At 49.4% G+C, this 16,642-nt stretch overlaps 2 protein-coding genes across 2 annotated transcripts; both read left to right on the forward strand.

Moving 5' to 3' along the window:
* The first annotated feature begins 92 nt into the window (after nucleotides 1-92).
* BDW43DRAFT_267256 (uncharacterized protein) lies at nucleotides 93-6,425 on the forward strand. Its single transcript, XM_032040982.1, has 5 exons — nucleotides 93-876; nucleotides 924-950; nucleotides 996-1,450; nucleotides 1,498-6,212; nucleotides 6,264-6,425. The coding sequence occupies exons 1-5, from the start codon at nucleotides 791-793 to the stop codon at nucleotides 6,369-6,371; spliced, it is 5,391 nt and encodes a 1,796-aa protein (XP_031903443.1). The 5' UTR covers nucleotides 93-790; the 3' UTR covers nucleotides 6,372-6,425.
* A 2,195-nt stretch (nucleotides 6,426-8,620) lies between these two features.
* On the forward strand, nucleotides 8,621-16,533 carry ags3 (alpha-1,3-glucan synthase Ags3). The gene is made up of 4 exons (XM_032039673.1): nucleotides 8,621-9,119; nucleotides 9,173-9,348; nucleotides 9,403-16,035; nucleotides 16,089-16,533. Exons 1-4 carry the CDS (start codon nucleotides 8,757-8,759, stop codon nucleotides 16,135-16,137), a joined length of 7,221 nt encoding a protein of 2,406 aa, XP_031903444.1. The 5' UTR covers nucleotides 8,621-8,756; the 3' UTR covers nucleotides 16,138-16,533.
* Nucleotides 16,534-16,642: the final 109 nt, after the last annotated feature.

A 16,642-nucleotide genomic window follows, 5' to 3' on the forward strand; every position in this document is an offset into this window, starting at 1 on the left:
AAGATGCTGCCGAGTCAGGTGACGGAGGAGTCACGTCTTTCATATGCTCTTCCATCTTCCATATATCTAATCTTGTGTGGACACAAACGTCTTCTCAACCAGTGTCACTTCTCCCAACATGTATACTTTCTTTCCACTACCTGCGGAGTACAGGGAAAGAGATAATGCACAACATGGAAATTTGTAAACCTGATAGCAGAAAGGCGATTCTATATATGAGATACTGCGGTGAATTAGCTCATTAAAATATTTATCCCTGGCAAGCCTCACTCTGCTTGATTTGTGCTTACATGTTTACCAGACACTCTAGCAGGCGCCTAGGTTACAGCTTCAGGTACTTCCAGAAGGATGTCTGACCGGCTTCAGGCAACAATTCCCTCCCTATCTATGGATGCAGTTTCGCCACGTTGGAAAAGCTACTGTTGATATAGCTTGCCTTTTCTATCCCCGCCGGAGTATCACAGACGGAGTTTCTCTTTGTCCCACCTCGCACTGGTGTTATACCGGTCTATGAGAGAATTCATGACCTCCCTTTCTCTCCAAATTCGATCGGACTGGATATATCTAATCCCCAAGAGCCGACCGGGGAGCTCAAATGCTTATCACCATTTGAAGCCGTTGCTAATCCCAGACTCCCCAATGCGCTTTTGAAAACCACTCGCTTAGGCATTTAGTTATTCCTTGTCTTGTCCTTGATGAGAATTTAGATATACCCTGGAAACTGCATACTGCTGGTGAAAGAAGAGTAATTCGGTGAGCCGGCCCGCTCGCCGTGACCGTGCAAAAGATCATGGCCATGGATCCGAGTTCATCTGGACACCTTCAGGACAAAGATAGAAAGCAACTAGCATTCAAACTGCTCGTTGAGATACTGGCGTGGGTCATTATACTTTCCGATTATAGTGCTTGTGCTGATAGTTCAGATATCAACTGGCGTCTCCTGTGCGGTGGTGAGTCGAATCGATATTCTACACGCCACTTGCTGATATGCCTAGGATTGAAACACAGGAGAGGTTGCTATGCAGTCATCCTGCAATCTGCCGCTTTGTTGAAGTTGGACCACGTACCACGCTGGCAACTATGGCGAAAAAATCCGCTGCCAGACACTATGAGGTCTATGCTCATTCACAATGGTCTCACATACAGTTTCTCTCCTACCAAGATAACAAAGACGAGATATTTTACGTTTACTCAGATTCAAGTTTATGCTCTGATGAGACAGGCAAACCAAAACCCTCGGCTCCACACTCTGTCTCTCTGTTGCCTTTGCCTCATGATACTCTGCCGGAATCACAACAAAGTCTTCCAGCCAAAGCGCATGTCACGAATACGCCTAGCGTTGACATCTCCCTATCAGCTAGCCACATTGTTCTCGCAATGACTGCTCAAAAGCTACGAAGGCCATTTGACCAGATACCAATGGATAAAACTATTCGTGAGCTCTCGGGAGGTATAATGAGATCCACTTCAATACACGAGCTTTGGCTAATTAAGCAGGGAAATCAACGCTTCAAAATGAACTAGTAGGTGATCTCGTCGCGGAATTTGGTAGGGTTCCTGAGGGAGTTGAAGACATGCCCTTAATTGAGTTGGGAGAAACGTTGCAAGGAGGCTTTGGTGGAAAACCAGCCAAGCAGATGACCACCCTGATTGCTAGGCTAATATCGAGCAAAATGCCTGCTGGTTTCAATCAACAGTCCATGGAAAATCATATATGCTCTCGTTGGGGCTTTACTAAGCCTCATTCAATCATCCCTATCTGCCTAGCGACTACCATCGAGCCTACTACCCGTTTAGGCAATGCAGACGCCGGACAAAAATACCTTGACGAGCTGGTCAACCGATATGCAGTTTTCCAAAACATCTCTTTAATCCCCGTCATTGGTCTCCAGAATGACCAAAAGACGACAACCCCGCCTTCCGTTGGTTCTTCCAACCTCGACGACTCCAACGAAGAAGAGCGAAGCTATCACCGTAGGCAATTTGACATACTTGCCAAGTATCTCCGGGTAGATATCAGCCCTTCGGAGGGACCGCCGGTCAATGCGGTCACCGAAGGAATGTTAGACAGGTGGAATGCCGAGCTTGGTGACCAGTTCTTCGAGGGCATAAAGCCAATATTCAGTTCCGGCGAGGCTCGGTATTATGACTCTTGGTGGAACTGGGCACGGGAAGGGCTTCTCCAGTGGTCGCACATGCTTGCCTCCCGCTCGGCAGATGCGGCTTACGCGAATACAGCCAACCGTCTACGTAGTATATTGAACCGATGGGAGCCTAGTTGTAGCGACATTATCAGGGCCCTGCTGAAGCGACCACTTCTGTCTCAAAGTCCGGAGAATGTAATATCCCTAACTCCCGGGACTCGGCATGTATTTAATGAGGTCCTTCGTCTGGGAGATTTGTCTTTAACTACTAATCCCGTCTACATATACTCGTTTTCGCCTGTTGCCCCGAAAACAACAGTGACCAACTCTGGGGAGCTGAAATATACCGAAGAAGCTCGCGCAGTATCCTCCTATCCGGATGTTGCGCGCCAAGGACGTGTGTGCTCAGATGATTACAAAACAATAATACCCTTTGTTCATCTTAAGTCTCGACAGGGCGCGAGAGGCTGGAGATATGACGTGGATGCTACAAAGACATTCCATGCAGCCCTAGACGTCGGAGCTACGGCTGGCTTTAGTTATGCGGGAAAGGCAGTTTTAGTAACAGGTGCTGGGCATACCTCAATTGGGGCACATGTGGTCCAAGGTCTTTTGAGTGGTGGTGCTCGTGTGGTTGTCACCACTAGCCGGGCGGTTTCTGAGAGTGCAACCTTCTATCAAGGGATCTATCGCCAGTACGGAGCTAAAGGAGCGTCTCTGACAGTCCTTCCCATGAATCAGGCCAGCAAGCAAGATTGTGAAAATTTGATCGAACACATCTACGGTGCCAATTCCCCAACCAGTGGCGACCTAGATTATCTCATACCATTTGCGGCCATTCCACAAGCGGGTGAGTTAGATAAGGTGGGTAGTCACCAAGAGCTCGCTCTAAGGGCCATGCTTGTCAATCTCCTACGACTCATAGGGTCCATTCGCCAACAGAAGGAAACGCGGCGCCTTAACTGCAGGCCGACTATGATCGTTCTCCCTATGTCATGTAATGAGGGCACTTTCGGCGGCGACGGTTTGTATGCAGAGTCAAAGATCGGATTGAGGACATTGTTGAACCGTTTCCACTCTGAGAGCTGGTCAGAATACGTAACTGTTTGTGGGGCAGTCATTGGTTGGACAAGAGGAACAGGGCTCATGCACTCATCTAATATTGTAGCTCAAGAAGTGGAAAAGCTAGGTGTGGTAACATTCACCCAGGCTGAGATGGCATTCAACATCCTTGCTCTAATGACACCTGACATTACTGCATTTGCAGAAGAAGCTCCAGTCTATGCAGATCTAACCGGGGGTTTAGGCTCTATGTGGGATATCAAACATCACATTTCAACCAGTCGCAAGCGTCTCGCCGAAGAGTCGCAAATACGAAAGGCTCTGGCAGACGAAGATGCCCGTCACCTAGCGTCTCTTTTTGGTCCTCAACAGCAACAAGTGGAGGACAACTTAATGAACATCGGACGGCGACGTGCCCGTCTCAGACTTTCATTTCCACCTTTAGCATCATACGAGGACATCGCGGCGAAGCTGCCCAACCTTCAAGGAATGATCGACCTGTCTCGTACGGTTGTTGTAATAGGGTTCTCCGAGCTTGGACCTTGGGGAAATTCCCGCACTCGCTGGGAGATGGAACACCAAGCCCGTTTCACATTAGAGGGCTATATAGAAATGGCATGGATGATGGGATTAATCAGGCACATTGATGGCGACCTGAAAGGGCGACCTTACGCTGGCTGGGTCGAGGCGGAGTCCCAGGAGCCAATACATGACCAGGATATACCTCATAAGTACCACCAGCATATCATGTCAAATACCGGCATACGACTAATTGAACCTGAAGGGTTTGAAACGTATGTCCCTTCTCAGAAGGAATTCTTACAAGAAGTTGCAGTTGAGGAGGACCTTCCACCCTTTGAATGTTCCAAGTCAGCCGCGGAAGCTTTCAAGTTACGACACGGGGATAAAATTACTTTGCAGCTCATCCCGGAATCAGATAACTATCGGGTATTTCTCAAGAAGGGGGCTATTCTAATGATCGCAAAAACAGTTCCCTTCCACCAATCTGTAGCCGGGGTGATCCCCACTGGCTGGGATCCTTCGCGATACGGGATTCCAGAAGAGATTGTACAGCAGGTTGATACTACTACCCTATACGCTCTTTGCTGTGTTTCGGAAGCGTTTTTGTCCGCCGGCATCAAAGATCCATACGAAATTTACCAACACATCCATGTGTCAGAACTCGCCAATTGCTTGGGCACAGGTGGCGGGCCCTTGAAAGTTATTCGGAATATGTACCGGGACAGGTTCCTAGACCGCCCAGTACAAGGTGATATTATCCTGGAACATTTTCTCAATACAATGGGTGCATGGGTCAATATGTTGCTATTGTCTGCTGCTGGTCCTATTAAGACTCCTGTCGGCGCATGCGCCACTGCCCTAGAGTCTCTGGATATAGGATGTGATGCTATCATCTCAGGGAGGTGCAAGATGGCGATAGTCGGGGGTTGTGACGATTATCGTGAGGAGTTGTCCTTTGAGTTTGCGAATATCAGAGCCACTGCCAATTGTGCAGAGGAACTGGCCAGAGGAAGGCTTCCTAATGAGATGTCTCGACCAACAGCCAGCTCGCGCAGTGGTTTCGCGGAGTCCACTGGCTGTGGCGTACAGATTCTCATGAATGCTGAATCAGCTCTTGACTTGGGTCTACCAATTCACGGAATTGTCGCGTATAGCCAGATGGCTAGTGACCAAGTTGGTAGGTCTATCCCCGCCCCCGGCAAGGGCATTTTAACCGCTGCGCGCGAGACTTCAGATGCCAAGTATTCTCCAATTCTGGACTTTGAGTTTCGCCGTACCGGGTTCGACGATGAGGTGGCAGACATTCAGCAAAATTCCGCCAGCAGACGGCTGGGAAGTATGCGGAAGTCTCCTGTCACTCGGGTCTTAGAGCAATCAACACGACTAAGAATCCAAGATGCGCAGAACCGCTGGGCCCACAACATCCGCCTATATGACTCCTCAATATCGCCACTTCGGGCAGCCATGGCTACTTGGGGCCTGGGGATTGACGATATTGGCGTTGTTTCAATGCATGGAACATCAACCAAGGCAAATGATATCAACGAAGGCGAAGTCATCAACACCCAAATGGAGCATTTGGGCCGCATTAAAGGAAATCCACTCTTATCAGTATGCCAAAAATCGCTCACTGGACATCCAAAGGCTGCTGCAGGCGCCTGGCAACTAAATGGTTGCATGCAGATCTTGCGGGAGGGAATCGTCCCAGGGAATCGGAACGCAGACAACATTGATGGGCAGCTACGAAAATTTGAGCATCTAGTATATCCTATGGAGTCAATTCAGACCACGGGAATCAAGGCGACCATTATTACATCTTTCGGATTCGGGCAGAAAGGTGCTATTGCCCTCATGGTCGCTCCGAGGTACCTCTTTGCATCGATCCCTGCACCAACGTATAAGGAGTACTGCACGCAGGTGACAAAAAGGCAGCGGGCTGCTAGTGCCGCCTTTGCCTCCCGCATGTTAAACAACTGCCTGGTTCAAGTGAAAAGCCTTCCGCCGTGGCACAATCTAAATTCTACACAAAGAGTCTTTCTAGACCCGACCAGTCGCCGACAAGTGGACGGTCACGGGTTTGTAAATAAAGCACATGGGGAGCCTTCTTTTTCGACGCATACGGTCAGCGATCGCTCCTCACACATCGTTGAAGGAAAGGACGAAGAAACCCCTTTAGCGCAGCTTGTTGAGAAAATGGTTACAGATGTAACTGGACAATCCAAGATAAAGCCACCCCCCCGTGTGGGCGTCGATGTGGAAGAAGTTGCCAATATCAACGTCGAGAACGACACATTCCTACGGCGCAACTTCACACCGGCAGAACGAGAGTACTGCTTGAATGCGCCCAACTGTCGAGCCTCTTTCGCAGGTCGCTGGAGCGCCAAGGAAGCCGTCTTTAAAAGTCTCCAGACCCCGTCCTCGGGCGCTGGTGCACCGATGCATGAGATCGAGGTCCTCAACCAAAGCGGAGTGCCTAGAATTACCGTAAGTGTGTCTATTTACTCCCTATGCAGGCCTACTAAGAAGATTATTTAGCTTCATGGGAAAGTCAAAGAGATCGCCCGGGCCAAAGGTATTGAGAGTATTGAGGTGAGCATTAGTCATTCATCCCGGGCAGCGATTGCCATCGCAGTGGCCATATAAACTTGCCTTTGGAGGCAATATATATTTTTAGCTATTTTTAGCCGGTGCAATAACGGACGCAAGGGATAGATAAGATTAATATTCATTCGCAACAGTTGATGGAATTATGATCCATGCTCGGCATTTAAGGTCTCAATATCACATCAAAATTGGAACTGTACTCTGTAAACCTGATACTTGTGTACCTTGATCCGAGTTTCAACCCTAGGGTCCAGGTCCCAAGGTTGGATCCAGGCCCGTTCCCACACCCACGGAGGCAACGGAACCGCATCTTGGAATTTTTAAGTGGAGAACCCAATACTCAGCTGAATACTTTTCAGTGCTATATTATTTATTATTATAATAGATTATTCCTATATTTTTTTTCTCTCGTTTGTTTTAATTCTTCCCTGATTTGGTTGAATATATATGAATTCTAAATCAATAAATCCATTTATTTAGATTAATCCACTATCCACACATTTCGAGTTTCAAGGCCCCGATTCGAAACTCGCCCTTTTCCTCCTGGTGGAGTCGAAGGCCCTGAGTAATCCATTTGGCATCCTTGGGTAAGAGTTTTCTAGAAACCATGGAAAAATCGGTTTTACTCTTTTCTTTTCAATGGGATTTTAATTTATTAAAAAAAATTTATAATGATATTAATTATTATTACTCTTTGGCAACAATAGGATTTTTTTTAAATTATTAATGGAATTTCATTGTACTGTTACTCCCCCCAAAAATCGAAAACGAAACAAGATATAAAATAAATATTTTCAAAAATAATCAAGATCGAATACCGTACTCGGATAACTTGTCAAATAGACGGTCCGTTCAGGATAGATCAGAAAATTAAAATAGAAATGGAGAGATGTTGGCCAACAGATTTAGTACAGGATTTCGCAGATACTTGCTCTTTTTGCTCGGGGTGTCAATGAAGAGGGAATTCCGGTAGGAACATCCCGTCTCCACGGTCAGCCTCATTGATCGTAGAGTTTGGTGAACGTCTTGACGATCACACAAGATCTCTCTCGCTTCGGGTAGTACGTTCAAGCTTTGCCACCTAAGATGGTCAAGACCCATGACAAGGCCTATGACACACGAAGAGACTTGGTATAGCTTAACTATACGCATTATCTATGGCAATACACAGACTAAAACCCTACATGTCCCCAACAACGGCTTGCCCCAATCTTTCTAGTGGGTTATCAAGCCCATGACAGAGAGTTGACCAGCCTTACACGGTATACGCAATCCCAGTGGCTTTTCACTCCGTACCTGTCTCAGAACCCGTGGAAAGATAACGTCAGAGGCTAGAGTTTGCAAGACAACAGATGGTGAGGATTGGATCTTATAGGGCAGGTGTCAGGCGCCACTACATGGAGACCCAGATAAGAGGTGGAGCATATACCCACTTTAAGTCGGTTGCTTGTTCCAGCGAGAAACCTTCCGAGGAAACCAAAAAAATTCTTTTCTCTCTCCCTCTCATTTGTGACTGGATACGGTCCTTGCTTGACCCAAAAAAAGTATCCTGGGTCCCACCCGCATCGCTATCGAACGGTCTTCGTAGCATAGTGAGGTGCAGTGTGCGAGGACTCTCTTCGAGTGGTGTCTCTATATTTCCAAATCCTAAGCCAAGCATTAGTCTAGATAAGCCCACATCACCCAATCATGACGCCGTGTTTCTTAATATAGCCCCCAGAGTCCCACCTTCAATCGGGTTCCCGTCCCATCATCGCCCATGCAAAACGGGCCCCGCTCCAACGATTTAATGCGAAACTTCGAGCAAACACACTTGCCCTCGAGAGCTGCCACCCTGTTCACCTCGTCCGGAGACAATCGGACCGGGCATGGATGGCAAACCGCCATAGTTGCCGCCACTTCTGGCACTCCAGCGAGCGTCACGCCATAGAGGGGGGGTACACCATGGGGGTTTCTTGCGTCTAGGTAATGACGAACGAACTGGCGTCTTGGGCTGCAGCCTCGACCAGGTCAGAGGATCGCTTAGATTCCCTCCTTGGACCCCGAGATTCTCACCTAGACTGGGATAGGAAACAAACGGTATCAGACCGAAGAGACACCGATACCCCACCACGGGTGAAGAACAGTAGTGGATGGTTCCATATCATTTAGTCGAAAGAAGTGGATCCGTAGGAAGTCGTGGTACATACGTAGTCCATTTTCTCCCCCAGCCTTCCGGGCTTGATAGCTAATTCTTCTTTCCACTATTTCTTTATACCTACCTTTGGTTCTTGTTTACCGTCTCCGAGTTGACAGGGTCACTCGTTCTTTCGTTTATCTTTCTCTCGCTTTCCCCTGGCGCTAGGGCATGTAGGATATATTTCATTTGCGATATCTCAAAGAGTTTGAGTCGCGCGCAGTTGTCTGTAGCAGGTCACTGGCGGGATGTTCCTCGCGGAAATGCACCGCTCGGCGATCCTCATACTGTCGTTGCTGAGCATCCAAGCCTTAGGTTGGCCCTACACCGAGTCGCTCGTTGACTATAATTTGAACGAAAACAAAACCGCCGAATCACCGATTGATTATTGGGGAGAATGGCCCAATCATAAATATCATCCATCGCCCGAAAACTGGCGCTTCCCTATTTACACGATATTTTTGGACCGCATATCGAACGGTGATCCCGCGAATGATGACATTAACGGGACCGCCTTTGAGCATGTGGTGGGCTCGAATCAGATGCGCCATGGAGGCGATCTCGCTGGTTTGATCGATACGCTGGACTATATCAGAGGCATGGGTTTCAAGGTGTGTCCCGAAGGCTACTCCGAGGACTGATTCGGTTGCTGATCTACGAATAGGGGATTTACTTCGCCGGAACGTACCTGATGAACCTTCCCTGGGCCTACGATGGATACTCTCCGGTCGATACCACGTTGCTCGACATGCATCACGGCACACTGGATGATTGGAGACGGACGATCACTGAGATCCATAACCGAGATATGTACGTGCTTATGGACAACACGGTGGCAACGTAAGTAAATGCTCTAGCTATTCCGGGCGAACACGAGCTTACAGAATTATGTAGGTTGAGTAACCTTATAGGTTTCAAAGGCCATCTGAACGACTCGGCCGATTTCCGCATAGACGAATATGAAGTCCAATATATTTCGGAACGTGTGTATGCCGATTTCAAATTTGGCAATGAGTACAATGAAACCTGCAACTTTCCGAAATTCTGGAATGAGACTGGCTACCCGATCACATCAGGCGAAGCTACAGAGTTGAAGGGTTGCTACAACAGTGATTTCGACCAGTTCGGAGAACTGGAGGCCTTCGGTAACTTCCCTGACTGGAAGCGTCAACTGACCAAGTTCGCCTCGGTGCAAGATCGTCTACGTGAATGGCACAAGCCGATCCGTGATATCCTAACCAGGCATTCCTGCATGCAGATTGCTAGTCTGGATATCGATGGGTTCCGTTTCGATAAAGCCGTACAGACAACTCTCGAGCCCCTGAGCGAGATCACTGCAGTCTATCGCGAATGCGCGAAGAAATATGGCAAGGATAACTTCTTCCTTCCCGGAGAGATCACGTCTGGAGATACCTTCGGCAGTCTTTATCTTGGTCGCGGTCGTCAGCCGGATCAGCGTCCTGAATCTGCCGGTGCTGGTGCCAAGTTGAAGAACGATTCGGACGCCTCATACTTTCTGCGAGACGATGGGTACCAGGCGTTGGATGCCGCCGCGTTTCACTATACGATCTACCGTTCGATGACTCGTTTCCTAGGCATGGATGGTAACTTGGTTGCTGGGTTCGATTTGCCCACTGATTTCATCGAGGCTTGGAATGGGATGCTGGTTAACAATGACTTCCTTAATGCCATCACAGGCGAATTGGACCCGAGACATATGTACGGCGTCTCGAATCAAGACAACTTCCGCTGGCCGGCAGTGAAGAACGGCACGGAGAAATATCTTCTGGGTCTGTTTATCGTCACACTAGAGCTTCCTGGAATCCCTCTTATTCTGTGGGGCGAAGAGCAGGCGATGTATGTTTTCGAGTCTACCGCCTCTAACTATCTATTCGGTCGTCAGCCGATGACCTACCAGACCGCATGGTGGACGCATGGTTGCATGACTTTGAACACATCGAAATTCTACGATTTCCCGAATGAGAAGGGTCTGCACGGTTGCCACGATATTACTGTTACCTACGACCAGCGGAATCCTGCCCACCCGCTTCGCAATATCATGAAGCGGATGTTTGAGATTCGAGAGCAGTATGCGGTGGCTAATGATGGCTTGTATTTGCAGACTATCTCTCAGCTTACCAAGGACGTGTATTATCCTGGTTCATCGACTACCCCGACGGTGACTGGCCTGTGGTCGGTGTTGCGAAGCTACTTCCCTGGAGTCCAGAAGGAGGCATCGAAGAGCAACCAGACCCTTTGGCTCGTGTATCAAAATGATAACAAGACCGTCACCTATGGTGGTGACTGCAGCAAGAAAGACACTGCCTTGATGGCCCCCTTCAAGTCTGGGACAAAGCTTAAGAATCTCTTCTACCCTTACGATGAGCTTACTCTAGAAGATGGTCCCGGCGAGATCGAAATCCAGGGCAGCAGCGAGTCGTACGGATGTATTCGCAACATGAAACTGTTGCCTTGGGAATACCGTATCTACGTGGAGTCCGCGAATTTTGTCGAGCCCGGTCCCACTGTCACCGAGTTTGTCCCCGGCCACGATGCCCGGCTGATCTCCACGGAAGAAGACAATGGTGAGACCCTGGACATCCAGCTGGGGTACTCGAAAGAGATGGACTGCCCCAGCATTACCAAGGCTATCACCCTGAACTCTACGACACAAAAGGGTATCACGGCGTCTCTAGACAAATCTAGTGTGTCTTGTGGCAAGGTCACTGCCAGGACCACCGATAACAACTTTGTCGGGGAAGTCCCGACCGTTTGGACATGGTCCGCCAAGCTGAAGGATGTCCATCATGGAATCCACCAGCTCAGTGTCAACAACGTGTCTACGCCCTCTGGGGCCCATACGGATGCGGTCGACCGATTCTTGTTCCGTGTCGGAACTAAGAATAACCCCCTTATCTCCCCACTTTCTAATTACTCTACCAGCCTTCTGCACAAGTCCGACGATGATAGCATCTATATCAAGCATGATGCCGCTGGAGCCGACCAGTTCCGCTACTCCACTGATTTTGGTCTGAGCTGGTCCAACTGGACGACGTACAACGGTGGCAACACGACGGTCGACTTCCCAACCTGGACCGGCACTGACGCCCAAAAGTGGGAAGGGTCTCATGTCCGTGTACAGTACTTTTCCCGGCTCACTGGTAGCAGTGATTACATCCAGGAAGGTGATTATGGCTGGAAAGAAGGTGCTGTTCGAAGATTCCCAAACATGTTCTGGAACGGTCCATACAATCAATATGGTTACGATTCAGGACTGGATAGCAAGATGAGATACGACACCAAGAGTGGTCGCTGGAAGTACGATTTCGTCTATGAGTGGCCTGCTGTGGGTCAGATGAGCGTCTGGGGAATGAACAAGGATGGCATACCGGATACCTCGGAGGTCTATGGCGATGTCGACAACTCGTCTGTCGTCCAAAAACTTCCCCCGTCCTATCTTTCGTCAAACGTGATTAACATGACGATTTTGCCGCCATTCCCGCACCTTGGATGGACCATCTCGCTCAATGACGCTAACCTGAGATATGAGTTGACTCCTGTTGGCTCTGGGTGGGCTCAGCTCGTGCTGTACGTTCTTCTCTGGGTTCTACCGATTCTTATGGCTCTTGCTGGTGTTTTCATTTTCATTAGAACTTTCTACCGCGTCAAGCTTAATACGGATGGCGACGTGGTGAAAGAGGATAAGCTGCCGTTGCTGTTTTGGCGCAGGGTTAAAGGAAAGTTCACCGGAGACGGTGACTCAGATACAATGTCTGACAAGTCTCTGCCAACTGATATTGCCATCGCGGGTGCTCCCGAGCAACGACGTACAGTCTTGATTGCGACTATGGAGTACAACATCGAGGATTGGAAGGTCAAGGTCAAGATTGGCGGTCTAGGAGTCATGGCACAACTCATGTCCCAGCATTTGAAGCACCAGAATCTCATCTGGGTTGTCCCTTGCGTCGGTGATATAGAGTACCCCACAGACACAATAATTGAGCCTTTTGTCGTTACAATCTTGGACAAACCATATTTGATCAATGTGCAATATCACGTGGTTGATAACATTACCTATGTCCTACTTGATGCCCCGGTGTTCCGACAGCAGACCAAAGCCGAGCCTTATCCCCCTCGTATGGATGATCTAGACAGTGCCATCTACTATTCGGCATGGAACCAGTGTATTGCGGAGACAATCAAGCGATTCCCTTCCATCGATCTCTACCATATCAACGATTTCCATGGATGTTTGGCGCCTCTTTACTTGCTGCCATCGCGAACTATTCCCGTCTGCCTGTCCCTGCACAATGCGGAATTTCAGGGCCTTTGGCCCTTGAGGAACCTGCAAGAGAAAAAGGAAGTCTGCTCGGTCTTCAATCTCCCTGTCGAAGTTGCCACCAAATACAGTCAATTCGGAAACGTGTTCAACCTTCTGCACACCGGTGCTAGCTATGTGCGATTTTACCAACGTGGCTTCGGCGCCGTGGGTGTGTCCAAGAAGTATGGAAAGCGTTCCTGGGCTCGCTACCCAATTTTCTGGAGTCTTGAAAAGATTGGAAGTCTTCCCAACCCAGACCCCTCCGACACTGGCACCGGGGGCGACGCAGATGCGGAAGTTCCGATCCAGTCGCTTGATGAGCGTATCCATGACAAGTTACAGGCACAGAAGTGGGCTGGTCTCAACGAGGATCGCAACGCTGACCTGTTGGTGTTCGTTGGACGTTGGTCGAAGCAGAAGGGTGTCGATCTGATTGCAGACGTCATGCCAGCGATCTTATCCGCGAGACCCCAGGTGCAGCTGATCTGTATTGGCCCTATCATCGATCTGTACGGCAGGCTCGCTGCGATTAAGCTGGAGCGTATTATGCAAATGTTTCCGGGTCGTGTGTTCTCTAAACCAGAGTTCACTGTTCTACCCCCATACGTGTTCTCAGGTGCTGACTTCGCCTTGATCCCCTCTAGAGACGAGCCATTCGGGTTGATTGCCGTTGAGTTCGGTCGGAAAGGTGCTCTGGGAATCGGTTCTCGTATTGGAGGTTTGGGACAGATGCCCGGTTGGTGGTTCACTGTAGAGTCCGACGCAACCCGCCATCTTCTCCATCAGTTGAGAACTGCTATCAAATCCGCCCTGGACTCATCCCAGGAGACTCGGGAAGAAATGCGTGCAAATTCCGTCAAACAGCATTTCCCTGTCCTTGAATGGATCCAGAAACTCGAAGCCTTGCAACGCACAGCGATTCAGATCCACCACACGAAGAACAAGAACACTGTGACAGGCCCAATGCCTGAGTCTCAGACGTACTGGGAGACACAGAGTGTACGGGCTTCCGCGCTGGGTCTCCCTGGACTAAACCGGTCAACAGCAGATGGCTTCGATACGCCCCCAGGAATTACGATCCAGAATGCTGAGTCTCGACTCGAAGAGCTACAGGAAGAGGAAGGGAACAGGAGCAGCGGCTTGGGTCGCCAACTCTCTCTCGGTCGCCGATCTGGGCCTGGCCAGGGCAGAAAGCGCCTCACCAAGAAGACACCGCGCGAGAGCCAAGTTCTCAACGAGCAAGAGAGCGACGAAACCACTGACGGCGAGGAAGAGGACACTGCTACACCGCAAGCTGACTATATTTCTCCTGAAGACGCTATGGCTGCCGTGAAGAACGCTCTCGGATCACAGGACATTGGCGCTTCACACATGAACAACAGTACTCACTCGCTGGGTGGTCCTCGTGCATCATCTTACGCTTCTGTGCCAGGCTCACCATACCCTATGTCCCGGGCATCCTCTCCAGCTCCTGGTGCGCCTCATTACCCATATCAAATGGGTCTTGCTTCTGGCGAAAGCACGCTCTTCGCTCACTCCCGCAATGTTTCCGTTCTTTCTTTTCAGTCAGTCGTTGGCGACCAAAACCAAAACCAGCCTGTATACGAGCTGCAAAAGGTTGACCCAACATTTACAGACAGCATGGGTCACTTCACTAGGAACTTCGAAGAGCGCCTCAGCAACCTTAACAAGAAGAACTCGATTACAGACTACTGTATCGAGACATACCTAATGAAGAGCGAGAGGAAGTTCTATAACATGTACAACGACGCACAGCTGAAGAAGCAGCCTAAGGATATTGCAGCGTCTGCCCCGAGCTCACCCCGTATCGTGGATGACGCGCAGTATAACCGCATTTCGGTCGCCACTGGAGATTCAGACCCAGGCCCAAATGATTCAGACGCGATCGACCAATGGCTTGCTCGTCTAGGATACAAGCGACCCATGGCTATTCAAAGATTCATGAGGCGGCGTGTTGGGAACTGGCCTGTCTATGCTCTGTTCCTGGGTCTTGGACAGATCATATCGGCGAATTCCGCTCAAATGACCCTATTTGTCGGCCAGGTAGGAGAAACAGCTACCAAATTGTATATCATCGCGGCCATCTACTGCATCTCATCGATTTGTTGGTGGTTCCTATTCTGCTGCTTCCCGGCATTGCTCGTTCTATCTCTTCCTTGGTTCATATACTCCATAGCATTTATCGTCATTGGCATTTCACCTTTTGGTGCCACATCTCTCGGTCGGGCATGGGCTCAGAACGTCGCCACAGGCATCTATGCCGCGGCCTCTTCTAGCGGCTCTCTATTTTTCGCTCTCAACTTTGGTGACCAGGGTGCCGTCCCCATCAAGGATTGGATGTTCCGCGCAAGTCTCATTCAGGGCATTCAACAGATCTACACCGTCGCACTATGGTTCTGGAGTTCGAGAGTCACCGCAGCCGAAGTTGGGGGAGTGTCGACCGTTGCATTGAATAACTGGAAACTCACAGCCGTGGTAATGCCTATCGCTGCTGTATGCTTCATCATCGGCGTCATCCTTGCCTTGGGTCTGCCTAAATACTACCGTCAATCCCCCGGTAAAATCCTCTTCTTCTACACCTCCCTCCTCCGTCGCCGCATTGTGCTTTGGTTCTTCTTCATGGTCATCGTCCAGAACTGGTTCCTCGCTGCGGCAGTGGGTCGCAACTGGTCGTTCCTTTGGTCCTCTAAACATGCTAAGACGTGGGAAATTGTAATCCTGGTGGTGTTCTTCTTCATCATCCTGTGGGTGAGCATTCTCATCATCTTCCGTATCCTGTCAAAGGAACACAGCTGGATTCTACCGGTCTTTGGACTGAGTCTGGGTGCACCGCGTTGGGCGCAAACTTGGTGGGGAACGTCCAATATAGGGTACTACCTCCCGTGGGCTGGAAGTCTGACTTCAGGTGCTATTGTGTCCAGATGTGTCTGGCTTTGGCTCGGTGTCCTCGATGAGATCCAGCAGGTCGGTCTGGGTATGATTCTTCTGCAGACCCTGACAAGAGTCCACGTTTGCTTCGTCCTGCTGGCTGCACAGGCTATCGGATCCATCGCCACGATCTGTGCTCGTGGATTCGCGCCGAATAAGCTCGGCCCCGGAGACATATCTCCTAACGTGGGCACATCTGTCGACAAAGTTGGGAATGCGTGGTTCTGGATCTCGTTGTTCTTCCAGCTTCTCGCCGCGTAAGTCGCCATCTTCCTAGCCTCTTACAAGATTATGCTAATCATGAATATAGTTGGGGATTCCTCCTATTCTACCGCAAGGAACAACTCAACAGGCCATAAACTGCATGCTTTGCAGCAACCATATCGGCTACAGGCCGTCAAAATTATGATTCTACTCATGATTCGCGCACAGTCTCCCCGACCATGACCCTTTTCACTCCGCCTGTTCCTATTCTGCATAAATCTTTCTCGAGCCTTTGTCATGGGTCAAATATCCTGCCTACAATCTCATTCTGGGCGGAATTTTGCTTCACACGTATTATCCTGCGGTGTTGATTGGATAGGACGAAAGTTTATGTTATGATATATACTCTCATAATTGCATGTCTTGTTTTATTATGAAGGATTGTCGCTGGTGGTTTTGCAATATACCAGGTGCTTAGTGATTTAGCTTTGCTGTTGTTTTTGTTTAATTGTACATGATGATGATTGACATATAGACACTCTTTGGCTACACGTTTCGGTGAATCATAGGAGATAGTAGTTGGGCCACCGGAAGTTGATTTCCAATCCCGTCAGTAATACTACAGTATAGTATTCTATGCTCTAGAGATCCTACGGCGTC

This window comes from Aspergillus alliaceus (assembly GCF_009176365.1).
Source record: "Aspergillus alliaceus strain CBS 536.65 unplaced genomic scaffold BDW43scaffold_8, whole genome shotgun sequence".
In the NCBI taxonomy this organism is placed as follows: domain Eukaryota; kingdom Fungi; phylum Ascomycota; class Eurotiomycetes; order Eurotiales; family Aspergillaceae; genus Aspergillus; species Aspergillus alliaceus.